Source organism: Culex quinquefasciatus, chromosome 2, assembly GCF_015732765.1.
Source record: "Culex quinquefasciatus strain JHB chromosome 2, VPISU_Cqui_1.0_pri_paternal, whole genome shotgun sequence".
Lineage (NCBI taxonomy): Eukaryota > Metazoa > Arthropoda > Insecta > Diptera > Culicidae > Culex > Culex quinquefasciatus.
Window position 1 is genome coordinate 203,557,862 of NC_051862.1, and position 21,467 is coordinate 203,579,328.

Sequence of the window (21,467 nt, forward strand, 5' to 3'; positions counted from 1 at the left end):
GGATTTTATTTCGCTGAAAACCAGGAGTTTTTAGAAAAATGTTTTAAAACGATGATTTTATCACGAATTGATGCATAACCTAACCAACTTGTACAAAATGATATTCAAATGATCAATTAATGAAAACCATGATTTTTGAAGCTTCAAGTAGTCTAGAATCGAGGAAAAATATCCAAATAGCTCATACACGCTTTTCAAAATGTCATCCTAAGGTGTACACTGCCGGAGAATGTGTCAATACTAGATTTAACGAATTTCAGGCACAATTCCGACTTTTTTAACAACTTTACCTAAAATTTATATGTATTTTGCTAAAAAGCCTTAAAACTTAGTTAACTTAATATAAACATTGATTTTTTTCTAGAAAACTATATTATCAACTTCAGTGATGGTTCATTTAACGTAAAAATGAAGTTTGAACACCTATAATCTGATTTTATCAAGAAAAACTATGGCTATCAAAGTCACCCCGGAATTTAAAATGAGAATTTTTAACGTAACTATTTTTCTGAGCATTATAGAAAAATAACTTTTTCAAGAAATAGTGCATGAACTTTGTGTGGCCTACCCCAGTACATGTTTTAAAAATAATTATCTTGAGAAAAACCTTACCAGTTGGGAAATATTCCAAAAATAAATTGAAATCCTATCAAAGTCGCCCCGGTTTACGGTAATAGTATTTCGGATTTCACAAGCAAGCAAAACAACTTTTATTTTCTCATCTTTATTTATTTGAATGCATTTCCTAAAATTTTACAACCACTGGAATATGAAACTAGATTTTTTTTCTTGCTATAAATTTTCGCTATGCATTTTAATGTTTTATTTGATTTCAGTTGGTAATCGTAGCATCGAAGCTTTTTTGTGAGGAGTTTGAACTAGAGGCAATTGACTATAATTGAATATTGAACGACGTAGTGGATCAGTTGATTATGCGATTAGTTGTGACTGTTTGATTGGGCGTATTAAACTTCTCATCTTTATAATGATTGTTTTAACTAGTATATGAATCTTTATCATCAACAGGATTGACATTAGTGACTGTTACGGATAAACTCTGTCGTTTAAAAAAATATAACCGCTTTGGCTATCTCTCTTTCTTTTTTTCCTATTATCTTTCCTAACGATCTGTCCAGCGTCGTTCCATTTGTTCCGGGCTCGCGCGATGCCCAACGGCAAGAAAATCTCATCTTCCTCCGGTACTAATTGAATCTACGTGCTATATCGTGGTGCCATTTTGCCGTTCTGGGTGGGTGGTTGAATGCTCTCTTTCTATCTCATCACTACTAAACTGTGGTGTGTGCTGTGAAAAGAGGTTGAGATTTTCTTGTCCGACATTCTCAAGTCCCGTTCCGGCATTCTTTAAAGTGTCCCTCGAACAAACCCCTCTCGTCCCAATCAACACCTCAATCTCACATCTTGTTCTTGCTCATTATTTGTACTAACGTTGGTGGATCTCATCTCATGGAGACTAGAAAGACTCCTTGCGTTTACATTCTTATCCTGGATCGATTACTAAGTGTGTACTGTTCGTTGCAAACTCGTTTAAAGCTCGTCTTCGTTTCACCAAATCACTGCATTCAAAATTAAAGAATTGTTCTCAGAGACTTTAACAAGAATGGTTTCAAAGTTGAACTAAAGCAATGAAACATCATTTTTAGCATTTTCACGGTGTTTGGTTCAGAGATATTATACAAATTCTTCGGAGTTTAAGAAAAAAACGGAAAGTGTGAAAAGTTACATACAGTTAAGACTTCTTAGAAAATTATGATGCTCTCCGCCAACCCCGCATTTTTTCTGTTTTGTTTAATTTTTTTGTTAGATTCTCACAGATTCTTGAAAACAAACAGTTTTATTTAAAAATTTAACCACACAAAAAAGTACTGATAATTTTGGCAAACCGATTTTGAGCTCGATCGTAGCACATTTGTTTTGGAATTTTTATTGTTTGCTTTGAATTTCTGCATAATTGCTTGTATACTAAAAATCCATTTTTTATAATGATTCTATTTCAAAATAAAAATTAAACATTCACAAAAACAAAACAAGGTAACTGTGATGATACATCACTGATTTCAAACATATAATATTCCAATAAAGATTTTAGATATTTCCTTTGCAATATTTTTTAAAACATTATGTCCAAATTAAAAACATAAACAAATGGAAGTATTTAAAACGGCATAATAAGAATTTATTCAGAAAAAAATATAAAACAAGTTTCATTAAACGTGTTTGGATATTCCAACAAATTGAAAGATGTTGTAACATTGAAATTATTTTCTTCATCTTTTTGCTTCAAAATAGATTGATTATTCTCTTCAATTTTATCCTGTTTGATGATTTTCAGAGATACTATTCCTTACATGAGCTTCAATTCAAATGAAATCAATCTCATCGTGATTTTTATCAAACTATGGCCAAATAAAGATCAAATTGTATCTGAATTATATTTGAATTATTACAACATTTAAAAGTCACTTATATTGAAAAGATTTTTGGGATTTGTCTTATTAGATTAATATCGTTTACTTTAGGCAAATCTGGTTTGAGATTTATTGACTAGAACTATAAATATATAATTATCTATCAATTTCCCATGATAATTTTTCGATGGCTTTATGTGAACAAAATTTTTTAAATCAAATTTAATCTTTTAATGTAATTAAAAGCTTTTTGAAAAATATTCATTTCACGCATTTTTCTTCTAACTTTAATATAACTTATCAAAACGTATTCATCATAACAAGATTTTCATTGCTTCAACAATGAACTAAGGTTTGTTCAAATCACAAACGTTAAAGTTTACTATGTAGACATAAAAGAAATTGCCAAACAAAAGCACTTGAAAGTCTTTGCCATTTCAACACATTCCTTTTTCTTGAAAAAGAAAACACTTTGCAAGTCTCGCTTCATAAATGGCACAACAAAAGAAGCAACACATCGTCAGTTGTGTGCTATCTTGTGACTACGACCATTTAGTACTTTTCGAGAAAATCGATTTTTTAAGTTTGTTGGTAAATAATTTCAAAACTATGAATGATAGAGCCAAACTTTTTAAAGCAATTGGTTCGTATACTCTCGCTTAACAAACGCTCCTAGTTTCAACTAATTTGGTAACACCAGTTAAAAGATACAGTAAATAATGTAAACAAAAATCTGAAAAGCACGTGTCACAAATGTGTTTCGAAAGTAAAATTGTACTACGTGTCACAAGTGTGCACAGAATTCCCATACAAACTAAAATAAGCTCAAATCAATGGTTTAATCGACTTAATCAATATATTTTTATAAACAAAAGGTTGCATAGCCTTTAGAAAGTACACCCAACGGAAAAATATATCTCAAAATCTGCAACAGTGGATTTGCTGCAGAAAATGTCACATTTTATAACATTTTTTGCAGCAAGCCCCTAGATCATTTTTGCCCGCGTGTAAATATTTCAGTTCTCACCAACACATATAATGCTGGCCCGTCCGCGAGCAACACTCCAAAGAGAAGCATATGTTGGTGCTCTTTCACTCACATTTCATCAAGCGTCCATGGCGCGGTGGTAGCGTGTCGGATCAATAACCAAGAAATTGGTGGTTCAATCCTCGTTCTGTTAAGGTTTTTTTTTTTTGTGAAATACAACCAAAAAGCTGTCGGTAATGTCGATAATTGTCGGTAACGGGCAAAAATGTCATACCCCTATATCGCAAAAAATGCATGAGGACAGTTTTCATGCAGATTCTGATATACTTTCATGCCGCCATGCATCAAAATCATGCGACCGCCGTTTGGGTGTATGTGTGTACATAAATTTGTGAAAAACAAGAAAAATTTTCCACATTTTCCAACAACATGTATGACGTGTCACAAGTGTGCACAATCATTTTGATGATAAATTGGTCTATGTCACAAGTGTATATTGCGATATCCGGAAAACGGAAGCGAGTTTCCAAAATCGGGTTAAAGCATCTTGTTGTGTTTGTTAAGTATAGCACAACGTCATCATTAACTCATTTTCGACCAAAATGGTCTATGTCACAAGATAGCACACAGCTGACGACATCTAGCCTTTTTCACATCCAGTCACCGTTTCCCACTCGTCAAGAACATGTGTTCAATTCATACCTCAATTTGAAAGCTCCATCAGTGATAATTTCAACACTCTGTGCTCGGTATTTTCACATGATGCACTGCTCGTACCCACGACGAGACGGGGCACTTTTTTATCTATTCCCTCCCAGCATCATCACAAAAGAACAACTTTGCCTGAAATGAGCATAATGGAAAATTGTGAAATAAAAAGAAAGCCCTTTGCTGTAGGAGGAAAAGTGGTGAAAAATGAGGAAAATGTAAAGAGACGTGAAAAAAACACAAAAGCACAATCTCTCACACACACACGATGCAGCAGCAAACTCCCTTCAACTTTATTTCACATCTTCAACTTCTTTCTCGGGACGCCCATCGTCGTCATCGCCCCCGTTGCTCAACTCGTTCCTCAGGAAAATCTCCTCAATGTTCACCAACGACCGGGGCGTCCGCTTTGGACTCAACACCCGCCGGTCGTCCTCGTCAAACTCGCTGTCCTCCGTCTCGGTGTCCCCAAACTGCAAACTCTCGATACTGTCCGCATCGCCGCCGCCACCACTGCCGTCCACGTTGTCCAGGAAGCAGCTGCTGTCCGGCCCGTGGTTGTACGATTCCAGGTCGACAAAGTACTGCTCGTTCTCCAGGATGGCCGTACGCCACTCGGTGTTGTCGAACGGGGGCAACGTTCCGCCGTACTCCGCCGGCAGAAAGTCCTTCGAGATGTACTTGTGCAGTGAGTTCAGGTTGTGGCCGTGCAGGTGTATCTACAAGAATGAGAGCTTTAAAAACGCAATCGAAACGAACAGACTTCAAGCAGCACAACTCACTCGCCGTCGGATCTTGTCCTTCAAGAAGGGTTTCAACACCGCCAGGATGGCGTCGAAGTAAAACGGTTCGTGCAGCACGTGGAACGCCTTGAAGCGCATCGGGAACGCTTCCTGGACCACCTCGACGGTTTTCTTGGCCAAGTGTGGGGACAAGTACCTGAAATGAGAAACAAACGAGAACATGTGGATTGTTAGGTGTATGCGTCATGCGTTCACGACACTTTTTTATATTTATAACTCTTTAAAAGTTTTCTTAGTTCAATAATCATCATAACCTGCGTCCTAAAAAAAATCAACAGTATTGACAAAGGACTTTTTTTTCAACTCTCAATCTCAATCTGGAAAATTATGAGTTGGGATCACCATTTCGTCTTTTTTATGGCGATAAGTTTATCGTTATCGTCAGGACGATAACAACAAAACTTTCTTGTAGTGTTTGAAGAGATCTAGTGAAAAAATACTATAATTTAGCAAATACCCTAGGGCCAATGCAAACATTTTTTAAGTATAAATTTTAATGGAAATACAAATCCACTCGAATGACAACCATTTAAAAATCGTTTTTTTTTTTCAAAATCATATTTAGCATGTTTGGGGTCGATTAAAAATAATTTGAGTTTATGAGAAATTTCATTGCACACCTGCGTCAACATTTTATTTTCTCGAAAAAATGTTTTTTCCGTGGTACTTAGGCTGGTAGGTACATTCCCCTACAAAGTTTTTGTCTCCCCCTTCAAAGTTGGCCAGGAAAATCAGGGGGCAAATTTTTTTTTGAAAAACTTGAAATTTTCTATGAAATTTAAGCGCAATCAACTAAAAATGCATTCCCCTGGAATAAGAATCATTTTTAGCATGTTTGGGTTGATTTAAAAATCTTTAGAATTTTTGAAATTGTTCTATGTTTATCTTTGCTAAAAGTTTTTTAAATTTTTTTTTCGTCAAATCTTACACTTTTTAAAAACTAATAAATGAAAAACATTTGAAATGAGGTAAAATGCATTTTAAAACACCTTTTCCATGCAAATGTTGAAACTATGGCTCGTTATTTCAATATTTATATTTTTTTTAATTTTCATAATTTGTAAAATCTAACCGGCAAAACATTGCATTTTTTTTCTATACCAGAGTTTTAAGTGTAGGTGTGTATATGGACTACACTGAAAAAATTATACACGGTAAATTTTTTTTGGTGATTTTTAATTGCACTTTTTGTCACTAAAACTTGATTTGCAAAAAAAAACACAATTTTTATTTTTTTGCCTATCTTACTAAAGAAAGGTATAGGTTTTACTTTAAGCCAGGACGTCATTTCCATCTTCGTAAATATGTCGATTCAGCATGAATTTTAATCGGAAAAATCGCCAAAAAATCACACTGCATCGATTTTTGACGCTCTATCGATTCACCTTGACAGAACTCGTCTATCTCAAACCCTCGAATTTTGAGAAAATAAATTTCATGGAGGTCGAGTGATGTTCGTATGTGGTAAAATTTTGCTAAATTTTGTGTCGCGCCGTTCTCAGCTCCCATAAATCCGATTTCGATTCTTCTAAATGCAGATGAAAGCTAGTGTGCTGAACCTGGGCGAGTTGCCGCGCATTGTTATATTCTTTAGTAAGAAAGGCTCTATCTCACCCCAGGTGGGATTAAATCGGGTTTTTATATTTTTTTATATTTTGAAGAGGACACCGACATTTCGATTTTTTGAAAAAAACTGTATTGATTCAAAAAATTATAACTCGGTCAAAGATTTTTTGCCCATTCTGGAAATTTCTGAAAAGTTGGCATTTGATGTCCTCTAAAACATATAAAAACATTAAAAAAAATTAAAATATTTATACTTTTTTAAATTTTTATAATTTGTAAAATCTAACCGGAAAACATTGGATTTTTTTTGCTATACCAGAGTTTTAAGTGTAAAGATCTTAATTTACAAAATACAGTATTTTGTAAAAAAATCAACCTAATTCCTTTCATAAGAACAAGGAAATTTTAATTAAAATTTGAATATTTTTCAATAATTTTGACTACGTTGAGAAATTCTAGAACTTTCCACACCCAAAACTGGCAGCGCTAGTCCGAGAGAATGAGGGTCTCGAGTCGAGAGAATAGTGGTACCATTCACGGACGCAGAGAACACAGCTCGAGATGGGCGATAGAACTATTCTCTCGAGGTTCATTTGCAAAAAAAGTTCATCCGGAAACAAAAAACCAAAAGTGTCGACAACGGGAATCTAACCAGAGACCTTTGACAAACCAATCCAATAACTTAGCTGCCTCGGCCACCACAGCTTGGTGACCAAGGAGAAGTCAGAAGCCGATGTATGGCACTTGTTGGAGATTTATTGATTGAACTAACGAATGAACTCATTTGTTATGATGGTGTGAGTTGATACCATTATTCTATCGATTTTGGCACTGAGCCCTCAATAAATTTTGAGAGAACGATTATCTCGATTCTGAATTTTGGGTGCAGTGAAATTTCAGTCTTTCTTGTAAAAATTGTCATTTTTTGATACCCATATCAGAAATTATGAAAAATTGAGTATTTTAAAGAGCAATATTTTGTTATAATTTGATGTTTTGCAGAAAAATCTCTTAACTAATCATTTTGCAAATTATGACAGTTTGCGTATTTTGCCAAACATTTGCTGAAAACTCCAATCCAAGAAAAACCTATGCAATCTTTGAGTCGTTGTTACCCATTAAGCATTGTAATTGTAAAAAAATGTTTTGTTTAATTTTACACAAAAAAAAAATGTATGACAAAGATTGAAACCATATTTAAAAAACACGGTTTATGACAAAATTTCGCAAATATAATTTTGTAGTTTACTATATCGCACGACTCTGACCAAAGTTATGAGTTAAAATGTTTACAAAAAAATAATTTGTATTACAGAAGATAAAAACTAAAAAAAAGGGGCTTGGTAAAATTTTAGTTTCACTTAAAACTTGAATGCTTTGAAAATCTATGCAAAATTTAGCATCGTTTAGCACATTGTATTGCTAGAAATTACAACCACCCTTATACTATTGAAAAAATAACAAATTCCTGGTATCTTTCACATTATGATTGGCGTTTTATTCACCTCGGCTTAAAATACAACTATTTTGTATTGAAATGAAAAATTTCAAAGCTTTTTCAAATATTTTATTAATGATGATTATAAAATGTTAAAATACTGCTAAAAATGGAGTTTTTCCTAATCCTTTTGAATACTGAATACTCAAATTTTCCTTTTGCTGAATACCATGATAACAAAAAAAAAGTATTTCTCTTATTTTATGGATTGTACTTTTAGTGTATCTTTTGTTAAGGATGTGCTTTGTTTTTGAGATATTTTAGCAAATTTGATTTATAAAATCTAAATCAAATCAAGATAACTTAAAAGTTATCTCGATTTGATTTAGATTTTATAAGTTGAATTTGTTAATATACTTAAAAGTCACCTTGATTTGATTTAGATTTTATAAATTGAATTTGCTAAAATATCTCAATAACAAAGCACATCCTAAACAACAGATTGAAATTCAGCTGGATAAAAATCTACAAAATTTCAAAATATTGAGTTTGTATTTTTGAACAAAGAACATTTCTGGAGTTTTTTTTGAATAGGTCCAATAAACCAAATTTCCAGTTTTTGCTCTTTGGTTGTTTTTAAACCACATAGAGTTAGGGGTATTAAAACACCCAAAAAGCATATACTAAAAATTTTGTTTATTGGACCTTTTAAAAAAAAATCTACATTTTGTGTCAGATTCTATGTTTCAAATTTTTCGTCGAGTATTCAACACGTGCGCATGAAGATGTTCTAAACAAATCAGAATTATTTTGTTGATAAACCTTACAACTACGAGCAGATAAAAATTTAAAACAACATTTTCTAGTGATAACTCCGGCAGGAGAGCACAAACATTACAGAATACAAGTGCCTCACACTTACCCCGTCAACACCCACCAACCACCCACACACTCAACTCACCTGGCATGTGCGAATCCCAGCCCGGACATGTCAAGCAGCACGACCAGCCCACCAATTTGAACCTCTGGGTTGCGGACGGCATCCTCCAGTGCCAGCACGTTGCTGCGGAATACGTAGTCTACTGGAATTTTGTACGGATCACATTTCTCTGCAAGTTGACGAACAGGGGGAAGAAAAAGTTTTATGATGAGAAAAGTTTGCTTAATCAGCTCACTCTGCAGGTGGGCTCGGCCACTAACTCACCAACTCTAAATACGTAAATCTGACGTCCACTGTCGTCCCGCTTTGGAAGCATACACTGGATCTGCATTTCCAGCATGAACTTCATTTCGGAAGGTGGGGACACCTTGAAGATCTCCGGGTATTCGTCCTTCATCTTGTAGTACTTTTGAATCTGAAATTTTGACAGATTTAGGTCAAGAAAGTTGAAAAAAAGTCCAGTTTTAAACTACCATTTTGAACGCCTTATCGACGTCGAACTTTTTCGCGCGCAAAAATCGCAACAAAAACGAATCGTCCCGCCGTCCGCCCAACCCTCGCTGGTGGTGTTCGGCGTAGATGTTCAACTGTTGCCTCAGCTGTCGGATCTTGGTGTACGTCAGTTCGCTGCCCGTTTCGCCCAGTTCCTTCTCGGCCTTTTCGCGGAAATGGCTATCTGCACCACCAGGGCACCAGAAGTTCGTGAAACGAGAGCAAAGGAAAGAAAGTCGAAATCAGGACGTACGGGACACTTGTTTGCAATAAAAGCGAAAATTTCCGCTGTTGAACTGGACCTGTGCCAGAAATGGCAGCACGAGAGAAATTAAACTGCAGCAGCGGCAGCACTGCCAACAATTACCGAGGGCTTGACTTTGAAAGGAAACGTAAAGTAGATTAGCAGGAAAATAAAGGCCGGCCCGCCGGAACTGACCTAGATTTTTGTTCATCTCGTACTCCAGCATGGCGTTCTTGTCCGACGTCGCCGTCCTGCCGAATATCTTCCGGGGACTGTTGATTGGAGTGCTCCCGTTGCTGGACATGGTTTTTATTAGGTTTTATTTCTGCTTTTAATTTAGGCCAAGGAAGCGTATTGATTTGGTTGGTACTGTTGAGCTATGCTTGTTGGTGTTTATAATTCACTGGTGTGTCGACGAATTTATCTCATTATTTTTTGGAATAACGAACCTGAAAAAAAATACAAAATGATGAATTTCAGTATGAAAAACCTCGCATATTATCATCTATGCTGCTAAAGATAACTGAATACAGAAAAAAGGAATATAGAGCCATTCCAGCCCAAAATTGGAGTTTTTGAGGAACTCTCTTTTTTTACTAGAAACCCATGATTTACAATCTTCCAGACTTAAGTCAAAATCGTTTTTAAGCATAACTTTTGAAGTACTTTACTAAACTTCATAATTTTCTAAAGGTCAACAAGGTCAAGAATTATGATTCAGCTGTTTGATATTTTATAAAATTTATTTGCTTAATTACCTCCACAACGAAGCACGTCCTGAACCCCTAATACATCAAAACTAGAATCATTAAAATAAGTTCAATAAAGATTTGTTTTGCCTTCCTTCCTTAATTTCAGCAATAGGGAAATTGTAGTGAGTCATTCTCCGCCAACTCACACAGCAGTTGCCCCGACCCTCACGATTTTTGACAGTTGAGTAACGGGAAATGGCACACACTGAGTGAAATTTTAAGCCAAATTTTCATGTATTTTGTCAATAAATCGTTTAACTCAAAAAAATGTTGAAAAGTGTTACTTTTCGAAACAAGTGCTGAAAAGTTCAACTTTTCAGCACCCATTTGAGTGCTGAAAAGTAGAACTTTTCAGCATTTATTTTGAAAAGTGTTGCTATCCGATTTTGTTATTTTTGGTACAGAAAAGTAGGCTATTTCGTCGTTCAAGAATGACAGGAAAAGTGAGTAGTTTCACGACGGAATTGCAAAAAACTATTTTTGAACTTTTTTTGATGAAAAATACGTTTTTTCGGAATTTTGAGTAAGCCATCAGATCGGGCGTCTAATTTTAAACAAAAGTCCCTTTGACACCAAATTTCTATCTCTTCACGGTTGCGAGCTACAAATCACTGAAAAACGTGTCTTAGTAAAAAACCAGAAAAATAAAAGGGGTCGTACCGCCCCACCGTCACGAGATATCCAAAAATGGACCTCGGATTCGTGATCAGGGACCAAAACTACCCCTTAGAGCAAAGTTTCACGAAAATCTAAGAGGGGTCGGGGCAGATTTTCCAATTTCGTGTGAGTTGGTGGAGAATTACCCTAGTATTTTAATAAAGTTCAGGTAAAACTTCATTAAAAGTAGTTTTTACATCTATTGATAATTCAAGAAAAAAAATTAACGCAATGCAAAATGGTCAACACATATGATTTCAGTATGTATTATTTTACTAAACAATTGAACAATTGAATTGAATTTTTATTCAAAATATCGTTGATAAATTAAAATAAATTTTTCAAAAAATTAAAAATAAGAGAGTTAATTTTTGTGTTTTCTTTCCAAAATCTTTTTGGAATTTCGTGGAATAAAGAAACTTTGGAGGGCCTCGTGGCGCGGTGGCTAGCGGCTTTGGCTGCCGATCCCTAAGTTGCTATGTGGCGCGGGTTCGATTCCCACCTTATCCTCCTGGAGCTTTTCGCTCAATGTTTATCCCGTTAATATTCGCATTCAGTGTACAAAGACGGTATGATTGTCTTTTTTTATATGCATTTTGGTGAATATTCTTCAACATCTTCTGAAAATAGTTGTAGATTTGATATGAAATACTTTGTAATTCCTAAACTGCTTTTAAAATGCTTGTTAAAACTCTTTTAAAATGTTTGAATTAAAAAAATAAAGCTTAAACGCACTGAGTAGCGATTTATCAATTGAATATTTCAAACTTCGCGGAATTTTACGGGTTTTCCCAAATTTCAAGGCCAGGGACAAATTTCACGAATTACGCGGCTTCCATGAAATCGCGAAAAATCACTAGCCCTATTTATAGGTTTCGAGATAAATCCAATCTCCTAATGGTAAATTTTCAAATTTATGAAACTCAAAACATAATTCTAGGATTCTTCTTTTTGAACAGGTCCATTAAGAAACATTTCAGTTTTCTCTTTTTGTGTGTATTTGAAACCGCCAGTCAGGAATATTCAAACACACCCAAAACTCTCGACTTGTTTAACAATTACATCAAAGCGCACATCATACAGCAACTCATTCATCGAATATCAAACAACTCATTTTCCCCACTGGTTACTACAACCCATCGAACCCATAACATTTTCCAATATCGTTTGCTGCCTCTCGAGTAAACATTTCCAAATTTACACAGAACTCCCCCGCTGAATTGATGTTGACGAACCCAGCCACTTCCAAAGCATTAATAATAAATTGTTTGTGGTAATAAATATCATGATTAACTCTCGAACTGTAAATTAACGTCCAACGCACTGTCGAATAAGATAAATTGATGTTCAACCACAGTCTGTGGTTCAACTGTGCAAATTTGAGCTGAAACCAAAAGTATTAAAAATAACGCAACTTCACACCATTTAACGGTTCGTTTGCAAATCAAACAAATGGATTGTTTATTTCTGCCCGCTTTTCTTATGCTTCATTTTCCACTTCCCATGCTGCGAGTATTTTTCTGACGGTCAATTTTCTCTCTCCGCTGTGATTTGCTTCAATTTGCGATATTTTTATCTCCGTCAACTGGATTCCAGGGGGTCCAGTCTTTGTAGAACGTTTTTAATATTTCAATCAATATTCAACAAATGGACGTTTCTAACCAACTTAATTAGTGTCAACTAAGCAATCGATTACTGCAAAGCACGTAACAATTGTGTACAAACAACGTCAATGAAAACATCGATCTTTCACAAGCCTACACACCGTAAATCCATTCAAACTGGTGGCATTTGAATCCTTAGGAGAAACTTAACAGCCATCTGTCACGCTCATTTTCGTATTCATCACGCGGGGGGCAGCTTTAGCAAATTGCTGACGGTTACGAGCTATATTTTTACTTTGGTTTCAGCAAAGGTAACCAAGCAGAACGATTTTCCTCCCTGAGAACATTTGCATAGCAATTACCAGCTCTAGAGGGAGACGTTATTCCTACAAACTATTAGCCATCAATTTGAATACTTATTCTCACTGACTAAACCAAACGTGCCAAAACACAATGAATGTCGTGCTCGCAGGATAAATCATATGCAGTTGGGCGCGGAAAATGACCGCCATAACCGGGTTGGAAGTACCGATTTAAAAATAGACACGGTGGCGCCTAAAATTTGTGACTTACGCGAAACCCCCCTTAACCTATAACTACTACCGGCGCGACGTCCTGTCGCGTTTGGGCAGAGAAGGTTTCAATTAAAATTGAGTGTGGCTATATTTTGGTCAATGCCGAAAGTTTTATGTTTCTGATAAATTTAAACATTGATTAAAATAATAAATTTAAAACTATTTAATTTCGTGATTTTCTTACAGAAAAACTGAATGCTTATCCTAGTTTTTAGAAATACTATAATAAAAAAAGTCTTGTGATAACTTTTGTATTTGCCTGACCAATTTATATTCATGCAAACAACAAAATGATATGAAATGGTATGTAACAGTATTAATTATAAGCTAATACTTATATTCTAAAGTAAATTAAAAACTGAAAATTCAGCATGTTTAAGATCTTGTGTATGTGATTGACTTGTTCCATTAATCATGAAATAAAGGTAAAAACCTTGTTTAACTATTTTGGAATAATTTAACAAATCTATCTGGTGTTCAAAGCTCCATAATTAATAGTTTTAATAATACTACATTTGTTTGAAATAGACATCTAATATTATATATTTCAATTAAATAATCGTATATTCTGTCTAGCCAATCGGCTTTATCTTCATCACTTTAATTTCAACAATGTACAAACTTAAACAAACTGATTTTTTTAATATCCGAAAGTTATCAGATTACAAATAATCAAATATTCCTCAAAAATGACTTTTTCAACATATTTCAAAATATCTGAAAACATGTTTGTTGTTATTTTTTCCAAACTGCGAACCAAAAATGCTGAAATTTGTATAACCCAATCTCACCCAGATCCAATGTCACCCCTGATGACGGTACTCAAAATAGCTTACAACCAAAACTTTAAAATTAAATTACAAAATATTTGAATAACCATAAGTTTAATGAAATCTTGTTTCCATGGGCAGAAATTTTCCATATTTATCTGTGACTCATAAACAATTTTACGCCCATTTGAAATGTTAGTTTCGATTCCTCAAATCTTCAAAATATTCTTTTCGAAAAAATCATATAATTCAACATATGTTCAACAATGTAAAATCGGACCAATAGTTGCTGATATCTCGTGACGGAGGGGCGGTACGACCCCTTCCATTTTTGAACATGCGAAAAAAGAGGTGTTTTTCAATCATTTGCAGCCTGAAACGGTGATGAGATAGAAATTTGGTGTCAAAGGGACACTTATTTAAAATTAGACGCCCGATTTGATGGCGTACTCAGAATTCCGAAAAAACGTATTTTTCATCGAAAAAAACTAACTTAATCCACCTATGTGGTTGGTGCCTTCCTCACTCTTTTCCAACAATGGGTGATATGTGATATGATGGGTTTGGACACAAATTTCGTCTAATTTCGTTAAGTTCCGGAATACAAAAAAAAAACACACATATCACTCAAGGGCTTATAAGATGCATCATAAGTGGTCAGAACTCGAGATAGGGTTGCCAGATCGTCAATGTTTTAGACTCGGCCTTTCAATTATCTTACCAACGATGGGTCGGATGATGGATCCGGACATTGTTTACATACATTTAAGTGAGATCCGGCTACAAAAAAAGTGCATAAATCTCACTTATGTGGTCAGAACTCGAGACAAGGTTGCCAGATCTTCAATATTTTAGACTCCTTGAAAAGGTCTTTCGATTACCCAACCAACGATGGGTTGGATGATGGATCCGGACATTGTTTACATACATTTAAGTGAGATCCAGCTACAAAAAAAGTGCATAAATATCACTTAAGTGGTCAGAACTCGAGACAGGGTTGCCAGATTATCAATGTTGTAGACTCGTTGGAAAGGTCTTTCGATTACCTAACCAACGATGGGTCGGATGATGGATCTGGACATTGTTTACATACATTTAAGTGAGATCCGGCTACAAAAAATTACATAAATATCACTTAAGTGGTCATAACTCGAGACAGGGTTGCCATATTATCAATGTTTTGGACTCGTTGGAAAGGTCTTTCAATTACCTAACTAACGATGTATAGTATGATGATGTTTGGTTCAGTTTACTGCCATTTATTCAACTTCCGAAAATATGCGAAAACACATTTTTATACAAAACTTTTGAACTACTTTTCGAAACTTCAAACAATTCAATAGCACCGTATGGGACCCTAAACCAAGTCGAATGCGACTGGTTTGGTCAAAATCGGTTCAGCCAGTGCTGAGAAAACTGCGTGACATTATTGGTCACATACACACACACATACACACAGACATTTGTTCAGTTTTCAATTCTGAGTCGATATGTATACATCAAGGTGGGTTTTCGAGCTTAAAATAAAAAGTTCAATTTTGGAGCAGGATTATAGCCTTACCTCAGTGAGGAAGGCAAAACACTAGAAATTTTTTCAAAATTCTCCCATTTCCGTTACTCGACTGTAAACAATTTTAGAACATGTCATTTTATGGGAAATTTAATGTACTTTTCGAATCTACATTGACCCAGAAGGGTCATTTTATCATTTAGAACAAAATTTTTCATTTTAAAATTTCGTGTTATTTCTAACTTTGCAGGGTTATTTTTTAGAGTGTAACAATGTTCTACAAAGTTGTAGAGCAGACAATTACAAAAATTGTGATATACAGACATAAGGGGTTTGCTTATAAACATCACGAGTTATCGTGATTTTACGAAAAAAAGTTTTGAAATAGTAGTTTATGCAACAAGTTGCAAAAAGAGGATTTTTTCAGCACGAGTCGTACATTTATCCAACGAGGTTCACCGAGTTGGATAAATACGAAGAGTGCTGAAAAAATCAAGTTTTGCAACGAGTTCCATACAACATTTTTTGCAATTCCAAAAACACACACTGAGTGAAATTTTATGTCAAATTTTCATGTATTTTGTCAATAAATCGTTTAAATCAAAAAATGTTGAAAAGTGTTACTTTTCGAAACAAGTGCTGAAAAGTTCAACTTTTCAGCACCCATTTGAGTGCTGAAAAGTAGAACTTTTCAGCATTTATTTTGAAAAGTGTTGCTATTCGATTCTGTTATTTTTGGTACAGAAAAGTAGGCTATTTCGTCAATCAAGAATGACAGGAAAAGTAAATAGTTTCACGACGGAATTGCAAAAAAGTCATTTTTGCGTTTCTCTTTGTTTTGTCGTCCGTGTCTGTCGCGGGTGACCATGAACGGCCATGATCGATGACGACCAACTTTTGGACCAACGGTGGACATACTGAGCCCAAATCCCAAATATGAGCTTGATTGGACGTAACAGAAACCGGCGCTTTGCATTTGAAGTTTAAATGAGATTCAACCCGTAACAAGAGATTTTTTTTTAAATGACAATTTTCGAGGCACTTTGACCACTAAAGCGTTTATTTTCAACATCACTGGCGTGTAGGCCGGATCCTTGCCCATCTTTTGGTATATATATAACATTGAAGTTTGAATAGAATGCCAAACATTGAATATCTGTACCAGCTCTAAGGTGCTCCAAACTTTTGACCTTACTTCTCTATGACTCAAAAATTGCGAGTTTTTTCACCCAAAATATATCAAAAATTTTAAAAATTTAAATTAAAAGGCCTTTTTTGGTCAACCTCCCAAACAATATAATTTTTGAAATGCAACTTAAATCAAAATGATGCACGTCATTTTTGGTAGACTTTTGCAAAGGAAAAAAACTTTACCAAATAAATTTCTATCAAAGATTCTAAAATTGATACCACCCTATCCTTTTTGAAAATCATTGTGAAAAAAAACTTCTTAATAATTTAATACTTCTTTTAAAATATATATATATATAATTTAGATTTCATGTATAAAAAAAGCAAATCTTTTTAACACTTTCTTACAGCTCCAAAAGCTATTGTATTTTTGATACTTTCTTAACAAAAAAGTCAAACACGATATTCGCCCATTCAAAAATACAAAACAATATATTTTTAACCATATTTTTTCCAGCACTTTAATGAATTTCACAAAAATAAAGCTAATATAAAATGCACATTTTTTTCAGAAAACAAACATGATGTTTCATTTTAATCATTTTAACAAAATAAACCATTTATTCTGTGTGATTCTTTCAACACATAAATTTTAATCACCGCCACCGCTGATGCAAACCCCTCACACAGCCAAACATTCCCACACTAACTCGCGATTCACGACACTCGTGTGTGACACGATTGTGCAGTGCAGCAGCATGTGCGAGCACGCTCTTCTTCTCTCCCGTTTAACCTCAAATTTCACTCGACACGCTATTCGGCGAAACATTCTTCACCGCACTCAAGAGTGCGCTTGTGTATTGTCTCGCGAATAAAGGCGTTGTTTCTTCAGCTTGTTTTGCAGCATCAACAAATTCGTAATTTATCACATCACTTTTTTTCTGTTGCTGTTGTATTGTGGCTCAAAACGCAAAAGTCACTTTTATAATTAATTTCATCAGAGATGAGCTGCTCGCATGCACTTCGTAGCGAAGGGAAATTGGCTGTGACAAATTTGAAAAGGAATTTGTCACTATTGTAGATATTGTGACATTTTAGTCACTTACTGCTTCAAGAATCATCGATTTCCCACCGGTTCCGACCGGATTCCGTTTCGGTGGGTTACGGGGTCAGTAAACTGAAACGCTTGACCGATGCTGTCACTCGACACAATTTACGGCCATAAACTACTGACCGAGAGTACTGCTGCCGCCGACGACGATGCCGAGAATGAGATGAAAGCCCCTATTAAAGGTGAATGGAGCTATTTTTAATTTGGCTTCCCGCGCGGCGTGGCGTGATTTTAACGGCTTTCATTTGACGACTACTTGACAAACACTCTCGCAGCTCATTATCGCGCAATTCAAACAGCCAAAAACCACAAATTAATCAACACTTTCGAAAGGGGCACTTGAAAATCTGTAGGTCCTCAGGACCCTCCCTTAAAAAACTCAATACTTTCACTGGGTTAAACTTCGCGTGAGAGGAAAAAGCTCGGGGTGGGAAATCCTGGCAAATACACTTCAGAACACCAATACACACATGCCCAAACAGTTTCCCTCACCTCACACCAATACCAGCAACGGACCGCTACGAAATCATATGTTTTTGGCGTTTCCATCCATAATAACAAACGGCAGTGTCAAAGAGCAAATTGTGGGGCGCGAAGACACTGCGCTCTTTTTTATGTGAGTATTTGTGAGAGCGATGAATATGCTGTTGGATTGCGCCACGAGGAAAATTGCAAGGGAAATCGACCCCACCGGACGCGTTGGGAGAGGAAATTGTGCTGTCCGTTCTGCGCGACGTCCAAATCTGTACTGAAATGGGATGTGTTTGGTGGCGATGTTGGCGAAGATGTGGAAAATTCGGAGTTGGGTTTTCGAAAGGGACTATACTTTTTTATAAGAAAATAATTGAGTTAAACAATGTCATTCAATTCAGTTGTATGAATTGATCTCTTAACGCCGTTGTCCGAAGTGGCAATTTGATTTTAGAATTCTTAGGTCTAATCGGCCGTTTGCCGCCGCCATACTGGCCGCCATCTTGAAAACATGTTCAGTATTTTTGGGGCTTATTGGAACACAACGACCGAAACTAACAAAAGAAAACTTGATTCGATTATTAAAAGTAAAATGTTAACGAGGACTTTGGATATTCTAGTCAAGACTGATATTTTGCCATCTTTTGCAGTAGGAATATTTATTTTCCCTTTATAGCATTGTTATGAAGCAAATTGTGTAAGAATTATTTTAGTTTTTGCTCCCTCGGCCTCGGTATTAGCTAAATTTATTTGCCAACAATCCAATGCTTGCTTTATTAACCATTTTCAATCTAACAAAGTATTTCAAACTTTTTCTGGATTTTAACAAATTTCAAAACTTTTAGTTGGTCAAGTTTTTTTTGTATTTAAAAATATTTTAATGATTTCGTAAGGTTTTCGATATCAATTTTAAATCAAATATTCTTTCAATATCTTAAATTCAAAGCTGCGAAGTCAAAGCTTGAGCATGATTCGGAGTCACCAAATCTTCAGGTTTTCAAATCCACGGTCGAAAAAGCAAGTTATTTCTCACTAAATACTTGGTAAATATTGGGTTTAAAAACTTTTAAAAACCCAACAATTAATTCACAGTCTAATAAAAACGATTTGAATGAAATTTAGGGTACTTTATCTGATGCACGATCTGGTCCAAGATCTTACTTGAGTGTTCCTTTCAACTTTAACAATATAATTTGAAAGAGGGTTATCTCATACTTCTTTCAGAAACGTTTGGTAGTGTTCACATTTAATCAATTAAATGAAATTTCTTCTAGAAAAAAAAACATGGTAATCTTACAATGTCCAACAATTAATTTTATCGACTTGTTTTATGAAAGTATATAGCTGGAGTATGTTTTCAAAAACTTTTTTTTTGCTTCATTTGTGTTTCGAATACCCCTCACGGAAAATTGATTCAAAACCCGAAAAATAAAAGAAAAAATACGATTTATTGCACCTAAAAAAAATCATATATTTTAAAAAACTAAAAAACCCAAGTTATTTTTTTACGTGAAAAAATAGCAACATTCAAAGTGTTCATTTTTTTTAAGAAAAAAAGAGCATTTAACTAAATTTCTCCTAAAGATAACTATAAGTTTGTTATTTTAATGCGTCCACAAGAAAAAATATATAAAAAATGAAATATAAGCTATGGATTCATTTTGAATGTGAAAAGAAAAGTAAAATTTTTTTCATTGAATTGTCAATTGTTTTTATTTTATTTTAATACTGCTTGATTTGGAATGAACTTTTTTGTTAAAATATGTTTAAAAATCTAATAACGCAGGTTGAAAAAAAAAACAACAACCGAATCGAGACTCTTTTGCGGCTGCTTCATGTTGAAAAAGCGTGAAGCGAGCAGTTTTATGGTGCGGGAGTTGACTCTGCCCGAAGCGTTTTATAGCAAACTAGAGAAAACAGTTTACGGAACGCTTCCGGTGCGGCGGTTGCATGCCATGCGGGCGGAAGAAACTGCTCGATTTTGTATGTTGACCATGTGTGGTGTGAGTTGTGTTTTGCAGCAACCAATTATATTATTAACGAATTTTAATACGGCTTAGAAAGCTTAGAAATATCTTGTATTATGAAAATAAACATTGTTGCATGCCATGCGGGCGGAAGAAACTGCTCGATTTTGTATGTTGACCATGTGTGGTGTGAGTTGTGTTTTGCAGCAACCAATTATATTATTAACGAATTTTAATACGGCTTAGAAAGCTTAGAAATATCTTGTATTATGAAAATAAACATAATAAATTTACATGATAATAAGATCTATCTTAAAAGCCAAGTAGTTTTTTTGGGTCATTTTAAGCATCTGTGTAAATTTTGAGCGACATTGGATGAGATTAACCTATGATACCCGAGCCTAAAGTTGGTGTAAAAAATGTTTTTCATACAAAAATGACTTTTTTAAATCGCTAATAACTTTTCAGGATCGAGTTTTACAGCTTTGGTATGTTCTACAAAGTTGTAGAGCATTAAATTTTTATTAAGAATCTCACATTAGGGAACATTCGGATGGAAGTAGCGCACCATGCAGACCAAACCGTATGAAACTTGGATTTTCCATACATTTTTTCGATTTTTCCCATACGAACATCACCTCCGAGTATCAATGGGTAAATGATGACTGATTTTGCTCATATTTGGTCCAGAGTCCTAGAATAGGTCAAGGAACAATATTCAGCTTGTGGAGCGAGGTTTTGAGAAAAAGTCCCATATTCTGGGCACCCTAATAGTCAAACATAAGCTAAATAATTTGGCTAAGTTTTAATTTTTACTATGAGCAAATTTATCTTGAATGAGTCTATACGATACTTTCAACTTGATTCAAGGCTTTAAAAAAATGGAGAAATTTAGCAAAGATGCATTGCGCTCAAATATTTGTCAAATAATCCTAACAAACAAATTATTTTGAAAAAAAACTTCTGAAGCTTGATTTTTTTTTAAAGCACGCCATCTTCAATTACTGCGTATGGTAATCTTAACAACAATGCTAAGAAATAGATAAATCATCAATTTTCGCATGTCGTGATTAAAAATCCCAAAATAGTTAGTCATTCTGATTTAAGACAAACTAAAGAGCTTGATACTGCTAACATATGAACAACATAAAGAACATTCCTGTAAACAAAAAGGGATTGAAGGCCAAAGTCTGCAGTTCAATCAGATTACACTTTATCAGTCACGCTTATCAAAGTACTCAAAAGACGCTGTCCACTCAATTTGATAATAGTGCATATAAAAACGATTCCGCTCAATCGCAACTGCATCAGTTT

General features: G+C 34.9%; 1 protein-coding gene across 3 annotated transcripts; it reads right to left on the reverse strand.

Moving 5' to 3' along the window:
- Positions 1-4,375: 4,375 nt before the first annotated feature.
- On the reverse strand, positions 4,376-18,448 carry LOC6038887 (retinaldehyde-binding protein 1). Of its 3 annotated transcripts, none has more exons than XM_038256635.1 (7): positions 18,208-18,448; positions 9,801-10,054; positions 9,343-9,545; positions 9,134-9,284; positions 8,891-9,038; positions 4,905-5,061; positions 4,376-4,841 (listed from the first exon to the last, which is right to left on the reverse strand). In XM_038256635.1, the coding sequence occupies exons 2-7, from the start codon at positions 9,907-9,909 to the stop codon at positions 4,416-4,418; spliced, it is 1,194 nt and encodes a 397-aa protein (XP_038112563.1). In that variant the 5' UTR covers positions 9,910-10,054; positions 18,208-18,448; the 3' UTR covers positions 4,376-4,415. The 3 variants fall into 3 exon arrangements, with proteins under 3 accessions (XP_038112563.1, XP_038112564.1, XP_001848586.1); XM_038256636.1 differs by lacking the exon at positions 18,208-18,448 and adding an exon at positions 17,839-18,130; XM_001848534.2 differs by lacking the exon at positions 18,208-18,448 and adding an exon at positions 17,711-18,130.
- Between the last annotated feature and the right edge of the window lie 3,019 nt (positions 18,449-21,467).

What these genes read in the sequence shown, in the direction of transcription:
- LOC6038887 (XM_038256635.1), bottom strand. Translation starts at nt 9,909, where the DNA reads ATGTCCAGCAACGGGAGCACTCCAATCAACAGTCCCCGGAAGATATTC. An exon ending in CGAGATGAACAAAAATCTAG is followed by an intron (nt 9,546 to 9,800) that starts GTCAGTTCCGGC and finishes CTGGTGGTGCAG; the next exon opens with ATAGCCATTTCCGCGAAAAG. An exon ending in TCGATAAGGCGTTCAAAATG is followed by an intron (nt 9,285 to 9,342) that starts GTAGTTTAAAAC and finishes TCAAAATTTCAG; the next exon opens with ATTCAAAAGTACTACAAGAT.